The sequence below is a fragment of the Staurois parvus genome, unplaced genomic scaffold (assembly GCF_062004578.1).
Source record: "Staurois parvus isolate SC_StPar_1 unplaced genomic scaffold, SC_StPar_1.0 ptg002942l, whole genome shotgun sequence".
NCBI lineage: Eukaryota > Metazoa > Chordata > Amphibia > Anura > Ranidae > Staurois > Staurois parvus.
The window spans coordinates 280,342-292,908 of NW_028320738.1; the positions used below are offsets into that span (position 1 = coordinate 280,342).

The window sequence follows — 12,567 nt, forward strand, 5'->3', positions numbered from 1 at the left end:
TGTCAGTGTCATGGTGTCAGTGTCGTGGTGTCAGTGTCATGGTGTCAGTGTCGTGGTGTCAGTGTCGTGGTGTCAGTGTCGTGGTGTCAGTGTCGTGGTGTCAGTGTCGTGGTGTCAGTGATGTGGTGTCAGTGTTGTGGTGTCAGTGATGTGGTGTCAGTGTCGTGGTGTCAGTGTCGTGGTGTCAGTGATGTGGTGTCAGTGATGTGGTGTCAGTGTTGTGGTGTCAGTGTCGTGGTGTCAGTGATGTGGTGTCAGTGTCATGGTGTCAGTGTGTTGTTTTTACAATGCCTCTGCATCACTGTTCTTCCCATTCTTTTTTCTTTGTGATTTTCTTTCTCTTGCTGCATCTTTAGTGTTCCCCTTTTTGTTGCCGGTGTTCCTCCTGCGTCAGCACTGGTTTCTTTTTCTTTTTGTATTGTATTTTATTTAATGTTTTGGGTGCAGCAGCTGCAGAACTAAAACCATTTGCGGCATAATTGCTGCCCCGTCTGTGTTCCTCCTTCTGTATCAGCAGTAGATCCCTTTTGTTGTCACAGCAGCTGAAATATTGGGGTGTCATTGCTGTCCCCCTTCTCAGCCGCAGGTGTTCCTCCTTCTACATCACAATTCTTTTCTTCTCTTTATTAATTTTTTTACATTTTTTTTTAGTGCCGCGGCCAAAACACATGAAAGTATCCATAGTTACTGAACCCCAATTTTCTGTAAAAACAATAAACCCCCCCAGTCTATAGTGCGCCAAGCACAACATATTGCACCCCAGCACCAAAATCCCATCCCCCACAGAAAATAAAGGGGGAATCCCCTAAAATCCCCATCATGTCGGAAAGGCCAAGAAGGAGAGGCAGATTCTCACAGGCAGCTAAGAGAGGGCAAGCAGCCTCTGTGTCCACAGTGACCAGTGGTGGTCGTGGACATGGTGGATCCTCTGCAGGCAGGGCACGCTTGTCCTTTGTTTCTGGTGCTGGCCGTATTATTGAGCCACAACATGCAGAAGAGGTGGGGAGGGGATAACTCAGTCATCCTCATCCTCCTCATCCTCTGTCACCCAGGATCATACTATTTTACCTTCCACCACAGCTGCCAAAGCGGCCTGTTCCACAGGCTCCTTGTCCACCACAGCTGCTCCTTCCGTAGCCCCACCATCATGCATGGAGGAGTCACCTCAATCATGTGATCCTGGTGTCAGTCCCATGCTGCTGGAGGATGCGCAGCAATCTGAATGCTCCGATGTTGGTTCCCAGGATGAGGAAAGGAGTGACGTGAGCCTAGAGAGAGGGGGCGCCAGTGAGGGAAAAGAAATTGGCAGTCATGTTCCCCCAGCCACAGCACACTGCCAAGTTGGGTACAGTGATGAGGAGGATGGGGTATGATGAGGTCACTGACTGTACTTGGGTGAGAGAACAGAGGAGGACAGTGAGGAGGAGGCAGAACTCCAACGAGGCAGGATGTCCTCCAGGGACAGGCGTAAGGACAGCCAACCGATGGCATCACATGACAGAGCTCCTCAGGGGCGGGGCACTGCTGACTCCATGCAGACTTCCACAAGTTCTCTGGTGTGGGCTTATTCCAACACATGTGCAGCAGATCGCAGCATTGCTATTTGTAGTCTCTGTCTGAAGCAGACCAAGCGTGGCCAAAACACCAGCCGCTTGGGCACCACATGCTGGACCAGACATATGACGAGCCGCCATGCAACCCATTGGTAACAGCACCTGAAAGACCCACATCCGAAAACAGTGCAGACTTCTTGGTCCTCATCTGGGATCTCTACCTCCTCTGTAATACATCCGGTCTTCTCAACAGCCTCCCCTGAGAGGAGTGATGGTACAGCAATGGGGGCCACAGGTCCTGCACCCCATCTGATAGCAGTACACCACCTGATCATTTCAGCAGGAACATTTCACTACCCCATTTGCTGAACCGTGAAAAAAAATACTGTCCCACCCATCCACATGTCCCACCCATCCACAGGTCCCCCCCGTCCACATGTACCACCCGTCCACATGTCCCACCCATCCACATGTCCCAGCCATCCACATTTCTCACCCATCCACATGTCCCACCCATCCACATGTCCCACACATCCACATGTCCCACCCGTCCACATGTCCCACACATCCATATGTCTCGCCCATCCACATGTCCTACCGATCCACATGTCCCACCCGTCCACATGTCCCACCCATCCACATGTCCCACCCATCCACATATCCCACCCATCCACATATCCCACCCATCCACATGTCCCAGCCATCCACATGTCCCATGGGCTCACTGACTCTGCAAAGCCTGCATAAGGGCCCGAGGATTCGTGGTATCAAGGAGAGGGATCAGTATTGGTTGGCAACCCTTCTTGATCCACGTTACAAGGGTGAAGTTGCAGAGCTCCTCCAGTCTTCACAGAGGGAGCAGAGGATGAAACATCTTGAGGACACCATGAAAAAACATTTGTGTAGCACCTTTCCAGACAATGGGAGGTTACCATTTCCTGGACATCGTGTTTCTGGGGCTTCGTTCTGTCAAAGGAAGAGTGGTGGAGAAGGTGGCCGGCTGACCGATGCCTTCAAACAGTTCTTTAGTCCTCAGTGCCCAGGGATGTTAGGTTTAAGCACCCATCGGCAGGGTCTGCATCATATGGTGCAGGATTATTTAGGGACAAGAGCAGACTTGGGGACCTTTCCAACTGAACATCCACTGGGTTACTGGGTCTTGAGGATGGATCACTGACCAGAACTTGCTCAATATGCCATGCAGCTACTGACCTGTCCTGCACCCAGCGTGCTTTCCGAACGGACATTCAGTGCTGCTGGAGGTTCTGTGACGGATAAAAGAGTGCGTCTGTCCACAGACTCCGCTGACCAGCTGACATTTATCAACATGAATCAGTCCTGGATCAACAGCAACTATCTTGTCCTGATCCCTGATGCTGATGTAACTGATCCCATTTGTTAGGGATCTGGGATCCCTTGAAGACTGCCTATGCTGCCTATCCTATTCCTCAATCCTGATTATGGTCGCTTCCAATTATTTGTTTGGTTTAGGGCCCCACCAACACTCAAGGCACAATTTTTTGGCCCCCGTTTCACAGGTGCATGTCATTTCAATGTTCGTTTACCATTTTTCTGTAATTGTTACCAATTTTTAACTGCGGGGCCCCTGCCTGCGCCCAGCAAGTGTAAGTGTGAGGGGTTACAGTGTTCAGGCACCACCAACACCCAAGGCCCAATTTTATTTATTTTGTACCCCTTACTCATTCACAAGGGGGCAACATCAGGGTGCCCCCTTATTTGAAGGGGTACCTTAATACTAATGAGCCCCCTGCCTGCAGACCCCCACAACCAGGGTTTTAGGGAAGAGGCCCTTGTCTCCATGCTGAGGGCATTTGGCCTGGTAAGGCCCGGGGAGGGGAGGGCCACTTTTTCATCCGCCCTTTCAGGCCTGCCAGGCCTGTGCTCGGATCAAGGGTCTGGTAGGAAGTTAGGAGCGACCCCACACCTTTTCCATCTATTTTTTGGGGGGTGAAGTTCTTCTTAGAAGGCCTATCAGGTCTAATGGGCCTGGTTTGGCTTTTACGGGGAACCCCAAGCACTTTAAAAAAAAATGTCACTGTGGGGTCCCCCCTAACCTTCCCACCGGACCTAAAGGGTCTGTTATGGATTAGGGGGACCTATACATTGTACAGATGTGCAACTTTGCAGGGAGTTTATGGAGACCCCCCAGACATGATAATTACATTTTTCGATTTTTTATGATTCCTGTCCCTCAGGGCCATCCCCAAGTCCCCATACCACTTCTGGGGCCAATAATTGGCATAAAAGCCTTCAGAATAGACACTTTTCCATTTACAAGTTCCAGTCCCATAGATTTGCATTGAGTTCGAAGTTTGCGGTTGAACTTTCGTCAAGTTGGAATGTTGGACCGCGAACCGAACAGGGGGGTGTTGGACCCATCACTACTTATTACATGTCTGTGTCCTTCTGTAGAAGAATTCTTCTAGCTACGTGTCTCAGTCCCAGCCTCTCCCTGTGTAGGAATGTACACCTCGCCCCGTGTAGGAGTGTACAGAACGGGTCACATTGGATACGGAGTGTCAGAGACTTTCCCCGTCATTCTGTCTTCTGCTCTCAGCGATGGCGTCTTCTGATCTGAGGAAGGAGCTGGAATGTTCCGTCTGTCTGGACTTTTATACAGATCCTGTAACCCTGAGATGTGGACACAACTTCTGCCGGGACTGTATTGGCCGTGTGTTGGATACACAGGAGGGGTCTGGATGTTATTCCTGTCCTGAATGCAGAGAAGAGTTCCAGGACCGTCCTGCACTGAGGAGGAACATAACACAACGTAACATAGTGGAGAACTTCCAGTCTACCCATCCAGAGCAGGAGGAGTCTGGAGGTTATTCCTGTCCTGAATGTAATCAAAGCTTCAAGAAACGTCCCATCCTTCAGAAGAATCTGAAGCTACGTAACATAGTGGAGAACTTCCAGTCTACCCATCCAGAGCAGGAGGAGTCCGGGGTCTTCTGTACTTACTGTATTCACACTCCTGTACCTGCTGTGAAATCCTGTCTGCATTGTGAAGCTTCTCTGTGTGACAACCACCTGAGAGTCCACAGCAAGTCACCAGAACATGTCCTATGTGACCCCACCACTTCCCTGAAGGACAGGAAATGCTCCGTCCATAAGAAGATCCTGGAGTATTACTGCACCGAGGACTCCACCTGTATCTGTGTGTACTGCAGGCTGGATGGAGAACATCGGGGACACCAGGTGGAGACTCTGGAGGAGGCCTCTGAGATGAAGAAGGAGAATCTGAGGAATGTTCTGCAGAAACTGATGACAGAGAGAGAGGAGACGGAGAAAAGAGTCCAGAGTCTGCAGGAACGCAGGAGGAAAGTACAAGGGAAAGCAGATGATGAAACCGAGAGAGTCACTGCCCTGTTCAGAGACCTCAGGAGACGTCTGGAAGACCTGGAGAAGAGAGTCCTGAGGGACATCTCCAGGTGGGCAGAGCGGGTCTCCCGTCCCATGCTGGATTATATTCGGGATCTGGAAATAAAGAAGGAGGAGCTGTCCAGGAAGATGAGGGACATTGAGGAGCTGTGTAACATGACGGATCCACTGACTGTCCTACAGAAATCAGACACAGGTGACTTGTGTGATACTGAGGATGGAGATGATGAGGACAGAGAGAGATATGAGAACCTCCTCCATGATGGAGGGGATGGGGATGTGGGGGGGATCTCACACACATTACACACGGGTTTATCTGATATCATGTCTGGGGTCAATGTACAGAAATGTACAGGCACACATGTCTCTCCACATTCTACTACAAAGGGCAAAGGTCCCATCAATGGTCCACCATCAAGGAAACGCCTCAAACCCTCCCCCACTGGAGGACCAAATATTGGGGCTGTACAGCAAACATGGGGGGTGTTGGGGGTTACAGACATATTACTGGATGTGAGGACAGCTGGTAATGATCTACATATATCAGATGATGGGAAAACTGCATCCTCATCATCACATCAGAATCGGCCAGAAACACCAGAGAGGTTCCAGGGTCCTCAGGTGATGAGCAGTCAGAGCTTCTCCTCCGGGAGACATTACTGGGACGTGGATGTCGGGGGGGCATTGTTCTGGAGAGTCGGGATGTGTTACCCCAATATAGACAGGAGAGGAGATCAGTCAGTGATTGGATGTAATAAGAAGTCCTGGGGGTTGGAGGGGTGGTTGGGGGGTAATCAGTACTCAGTGAAACATGACAGTAATAGGACCCCATTCCCCGGCGGTGTCTCCAGTACCAGAGTCAGGATAGATCTGGATTATGAGGCCGGGCGGATCTCCTTCTATGATCTGTGTGACCCGATCCGACACCTCCACACCTTCACCACCACCTTCACTCAGCCCCTCCATGCCGGGGTATTTGTAGTGGAAGGTTATATAAAGATATGTGGGAGGAGCCAGATGTGAGAGATCCGCCCAGAGATATCACAAGGGGGATGATGTGATTGGTGATTGGTGCAATACTCAGCCAATAGGAGGAGGGGCAGGAAACAGGAGTGATTTGTGGAGAAAGCTGCAGGTTACGGGGCCGTCATCTTCATCCTAAACCTCACTTCACTCCCTAGTGTGTCACTGACCAGGAACAAGCATGCAGGAGGTCCGAGTGTTCCGCCTTCACTGGATGCATGCTTGTGACTGTTATTTTTGTCAGTGGCAATAAAATGACAATTGAAAAATTATGGGTTTTTTTACATTTTAAAAATGACTTTTTTGTCAGTTAAAATTTTATTTTTGAAAAACAACAGTTATATTTTAGAGTAGAAAAATTAGTTATTTTTGACAGTGGAAAAAGTGTCAATTAAAAAAAAAGGGTTTTTTGACAGTAAAAAAATTGTTTTAAAAAAAAGTCAAAAATAATTGTCATTTTTTAACTGACAAAAAAACCCTCTTTTTTTAAATGTGATTTTTTTTTTCTCTATCAAAAATTATCTGCATTTTATTGCCACTACTAAAAAAAACATTTTCCTACTGTCAAATATAACTGTTGTTTTTTAACTGTTAAATGTATTTTTTAAACTTTTAAAAAAAATTATAAATAATTTTTATCGACAAAAAATAACTGTCATTTTTCAACTGTCAAAAAACCCTCATTTTTCAATTGCCATTTTTTCCATTTCCAAAACCTACCTGTCATTTTTTGCTACTGTAAAAAATTAACTGTCACTTTCAAATGTCAAATATAACTAATTTTTCAACTGACAAAAAAAATAACATTTTTTTTTAACCATTAGCCGCCCGGCCAATAGCCGTTTGGCGGCTTGAAAAGCGCTGCAGCTTTCCGGGTCCACGCCATTTGGCGTGCTCCCGCACATGCGCCGTTTGCGCTATTGCAGAGCGGCGCAGCAGCGGGATCTGTCACCGCCCGTGCACCTCGGACACGGCCGATGACAGATCCGAGTACCGGCTCCCGTTGCCGGTACCATGTGACCTGCCGCGACCAATCACAGCAGGTCACATGACAGTTGTATACAATGGATGGCTTCATTCATGATGCCATCCATTGTATACTAGTGCCTAGCTGTGAATGGTCACAGCTAATCACATGCACATGTCATGTGATTAGCTGTGACCAAATCACAGCTAAGCACAAAAAAAAAAAAAAAAAAAGCTGAATGAATCGATTTCATTCAGCTAAATGCTTGCTTATAGCAAAGTAATTCTTTGCTATAAGCAAATTGTGTAAAAAAAAAAAAAAATACTGATCACTTCCCCAAAGTAGTACAATGTTACTATGGTAACATTGTACTATTTTGGTCATAGTAAAATATGAAAAAAAATCTTAAAAAAAATAAAAAAAAAATGTAATAAAAAATTAAATATAATAAAAAAATAAAAAAAAATTAAAAAAAAATATAATTTTTTTTTTTTTCATACTGTCACCAGTCAGTGTCCCTGTTCACCGCCATGCCAGTTATATGATGACGCTGTACTGCACTGGTGACAGTATGTAAAAAAAAAAATAGTGAAAATAATATTTTTCATTTTTTCATTTTCGGAAAAATTATGACAAAAAAATACAACTTCAAAAAACTCGCCATGCCTCTTATGAAGTACGTCCGACTGTCTACTCAGCAAAAAGGGGTCATTTGGGGATATCTGTACTATTCTGACATTCTTGGACCTCAAGAAATTAGATTGGCTGTCAGTACTTCAGGATTGATCAATATTCAGATCTATACCATAGTTTGTGAACTCTATAACTTTCCTACAAACTAAATAATACATCCTAATTTGGGTTATTTTCACCAAAGACATGTAGCAGAATACATCTCGGCCTAAATTTATGAAGAACAATTATTTATTTGTAAACTTTTATAACAGAAACAAAGAAAAATGTGGTTTTTTTTCAAAATTTTTGGTCTTTTTTTGTTAATTTAGCAAAAAATAAAAACCCCAGCGGTGATTAAATACCACCAAAAGAAAGCTCTAGTTGTGTGAAGAAAATGATAAAATTTTAGTTTGGGTACAATGTTGTATGACTGCGCAATTGTCATTCAAAGTGTGAGAGCGCTGAAACCTGAAAAATGGCCTGGGCAGGAAGGTGTAAAATTGCACGGTATTGAAACGGTTAAATGATGACAAAAACATCATTTTTTAACTGTCAAAAATAACTGTCATTGTTGCCACTGTCATTTTTTTTACTGACAAAAAAATCCCTCATTATTCTACTGTCAAAAAGAAATTCTGTTCTTTAACTGACAAAATTTTTTTTGCCTCTGTAAGAAAAAAATGTACTTTTTCAACTAAAAAAAAAACCTGTAATTTTTCAACTAACAAAAAAACCCTCTTTTTTTAAATGTGATTTTTTTTTTTCACTGTCAAAAATTATCTGCATTTTATTGCCAATGTAAAAAAACTGTCATTTTTCAAATATACCCTCATTTTCTGTCAAATATAACTGTCGTTTTTCAACAGTTAAATGTAATTTTTCCAATGTAAACAAAATAATAATTTTTAACGACAAATAATAATTGTCATTTTTCAACTGTCAAAAAACCATCATTCTTCAATTTCCATTGTTTCCACTGTCAAAAACTACCTGTCATTTTTTGCTACTGTAAAAAATTAACTGTCATTTTTCAACTGTCAAAAAAATCCTAATTTTTCAACTGTCATGTTATTGCCACTGACAAAAAAAATCTGTAATTTCTTGACAAAATAAAAATATAACAGTCATTGTTCAACTGTCAAAAAAACTTGATTTTTAAGACAAAAAATAGCTGTCATTTTGAAACTGTCAAAAACCCTAATATTTCAATTGCCAGTTTTTCAAAATGTTAAAAATACATTTTTCATCTAACAAAAAATAACTGTCACTTTTCAACTGTCAAAAATAACTGTAATTTTTAAACAGTCATTTTTGAACTGACAATAATAACTGTCATTTTTCAGCTGTTACTTTCAACTGACAAAAAATAACTCTTCTTTGTCAACTGTCAATAATAACTGTCATTTTTAAACATCCCAAAATCCCCTGATTGTGGGAGTGTCCGGAGTAGTCTGATTGGCTGCATCCCCCCCAGCTCTTCTGTACTCACAGTTCCAGCACACAGCAGTGGGCGGAGCTGACACCCCAGAGGAGAGTCAACAGCCTGGTGACCCTCAGGGAGATGACAAAGAAGAGGAAAGCTGAGAGGAAGCTCCTCCCCTCGGGGGGATCCCAGCCATCCCCAACATGGTGGCAGCAGCAGCTCAGGATCCTCCTCCTCTCACTCAGCACACAGCTTCTCCTGTGACACCTTGTTAAGCAGGTGTCAGCGCTCTCTCCTCCTGCAGCCGGTCTCCTCTGCGTAGAATGACAGATATGAGCCCACAGCATGCTGGGACAGATTCTCCCACTAATACTTCCCATTCTGCAAGTCATTTCTCCCATCCAATGGGTAAGTCTCCTCCTACTAGTCCGCCTATTTCTCATCCATTCATGAAGGAGACATCATCCATTCCGTCACCTATCATTCACTCTGCAACCAATCAGAGATGAAGGATCTCCGCCACAGAGCTGGGAGAATCCGCCCCTTCCTTTACCACCCTAGTAGACACGCCCACCACCAAAGGGATGAAGAAAGAGATTGGCTGAAACATAAAGTGTCAGCTCTGGAGGATAGATCACGGCGTAACAACATCCAATAAAAGGCATTCCAGAATCCATCCAACCCGACCAATCGGGAGCCGATCCCCGAGAGCTCTTTCCTGGCCACCTACCTGAGGCTATGTGGCGGAACCATTCCACCTGGGCTCCTTCGTGCAGAGCGATGCGTCTCAGCCAATGGTCCCCTTTTCCAGCAAGTCTTCCAGCGCTCTTCCAAGGCAGGTATTATAGTTCAAAACACTCCCTTCCCTGCTCTCCCAAACCACGAGTCGGAACTTCGTGTAGGGTGAATGAATGAATGCCGGAACTTCGTGTAGGGTGAAAATGAATGACTCTTTATTGAACACAACTCAGTATACAGCTCACCCCCACCCCCACCAGAAAGTCTGGCACCAGGTTTTCCCCACCCACAACAAACATACATCCCAACAATACAGTATGAACTCTATAGAAGTGAAAGACTACAAGGTCACATTTCCCTAAACAAACAGTGTAGAATGTCTGTGAAACATAAACATCTTTACAAAGGGGAGGAAACCGGAACAGAAAGGGCAAAATGTTATCACAAAGGCACAGTTCGTCACAAGGCTCCCCCGTTGTGTAACACCCGCCAGAACTGGTGAGACCTTCAAACGGGTCCGCTTGGGGCTGGTCGGTTCAGAGGGTCACTTCTCCAACTCGGCTTGCCGGGACAACCCATCTGAGTTGGCGTTTTGCTTCCCTGGCTGGTACCGGATGGTAAAGTTATAAGGTTGGAGGGCCAAGCTCCACCGCAGCAGACGACCATTGTTCCTGGAGATCTGGTTTAGCCATACCAGGGGGTTATGATCGGTGAGTACGGTGAAGGAGCGCCCGTACAGGTAGGGCTGCAATTTCTTGAGGACCCATACTAAGGCAAGACACTCTTTCTCCACAGCAGCATAGGCCACCTCCGGGGTAACAACTTTCTACTTAGGTAGGCCACTGGATGGTCGTTCCCGTTATCCCCAATTTGGCTCAGAACAGCGCCCAATCCAAAGGTGGAGGCATCTGTGTGAACACAAAACCATTTGGAAGGGTCAAGAGCAGCCAAAACGGGAGCATGGATCAGGTCATGTTTGAGCTTTTGGAAAGCCATTTCACACTCTGGGGACCACACAACCTGTCGGGGCAGATTCTTCCGGGTCAGATCTGTTAGGGGTTTAGCAATGGCGCTGTAGTCGGGGATGAATTTACGGTAGTACCTGGCAGTACCTAGGAAGGCAAGGACCTGGGTGGTCTTGGTTCGGGGAGTGGGCCAATTTGCTACCGCTTCCACCTTTGCCGGTGCCGGTCGTTGCTTCCCACATCCCACCCGATGTCCTAGATATTGGACCTCGGACACCTCAACATGGCATTTGTCCGGATGGTCAGCCCTGCTTGCCCAATGCGATCAAACACTCCCGGAGGTGTTGGAGGTGATCCTCCCAACTATCTCTGTAGATAGCTATATCATCTAGATAGGCGCAGGAGAATGACAGTGGTAAGAAAATTACCTCTGGCCATCCGGTCCAGCAGCTCATCTATCTGGGGCATGGGGTATGCATCGGTCACGGTCCGGCCATTGAGCCTGCGGTAGTCCACACAGAACTGGACGGTTCCATCCTTCTTAGGTACCAGGACTACTGGGGAGGCCCAAGGACTGTCAGAGCGTTCTATCACACCTAAATCTAACATTTCCTTAATCTCTCTTCTCATCCCTTCTCTGATGGACTCAGGCACTCAGTAGGCTGCCTGCTTCAGGGGGGCCTGACCCTGCATGTCTACCCGGTGGGCAGTTGTGGTGTACCCGAGCAGAGACGAGAACATCCCTCGGAGCAGTTGGGCAAGCCTGTTCCTGCGCCTTGGGAGGCAGCCGTGTGCTGATATCTACATCTGCTACACTCAGCTGGGACTGTCCGTCCGTCGGCAGCCCCGGCAGAAGAAGCGTTTCTGAGTCATCGGTAGCCGGAGTGCAAATAGCAGCTACACTCTCCTCCTGTCGTTCGATGAACGGTTTCAGCATATTCACATGGAAGGTTCGCCGGTTCCTTCCATCTGAACAGCAAGCTACAATGTACGTGGTATCACACAGTTGCTCCACCACTCGGTACGGGCCCTGCCAAGCAGCCTGTAATTTGTCATGCCTGACTGGTTTCAAAGCCAACACTTTCTGTCCAAAATGAAACGTTCGGTCTCAGGCAGACCGGTCGTACCACCGTTTGTCAGCTCTGGGTGGCCTCAAGGTTGTCTCGTACTAGGGTCGTCAACCGTTGTAGCCTCTCCCTGAGCTCCAGCACATAGGCCACCACTGAGGTCCCCTCCTCGGCCACTGCTCTCTCCCAGTGTTTGCGTAGGAGATCCAGGGGTCCCGAACCATCCGGCCGTACAGCAGCTCGACGTTAGAGAACCCAGTGGACTCCTGCGGTAGGCGAACAGGAGGTGGCGAAGATGCCACTCCCAGTCCTTATGGGACATGGTGAACGTTCGGAGGAGCTGTTTCAGCATACCGTGGAATTGTTTGCAGGGCCCATTGGTCTGGGGGTGGTAGGGAGAGCTGTACAGCGGTCTGATCCCACACAATTTCCAGAGTTGTTGGGTAAGCTCGGCCATGAACTGCGTGCCTTGGTCAGTCAGGATCTCCCAAGGAAATCCTACCCGAGTAAAGATCTGCAGCCGGGCTAGAGCAACTGTTTCTGTCTGCACATCTCTCAGCGCTACGGCCTCCGGGTACGGGTGTCGTAGTCGACAATGGTCAAGATATACTTCTTCCCTGTGGGACTAGGCCGTTTCAGGGGCCCCACTAGGTCCACGGCGATACGACTGACAGGTTCCCCAGCTATGGGTAGGGGCCTCAGAGTGGCCCTTGGCCTGTCTCCCTTCTTAAAAAATTAATAAAATGTAGGGTGC

General features: G+C 46.8%; 1 protein-coding gene across 1 annotated transcript; it reads left to right on the forward strand.

The window, feature by feature from the left end:
• Positions 1–4,132: 4,132 nt before the first annotated feature.
• LOC149428895 (E3 ubiquitin/ISG15 ligase TRIM25-like) lies at positions 4,133–6,413 on the forward strand. Its single transcript, XM_089666963.1, has one exon. It carries the CDS (start codon positions 4,134–4,136, stop codon positions 5,976–5,978), a length of 1,845 nt encoding a protein of 614 aa, XP_089523089.1. The 5' UTR covers position 4,133; the 3' UTR covers positions 5,979–6,413.
• Positions 6,414–12,567: the final 6,154 nt, after the last annotated feature.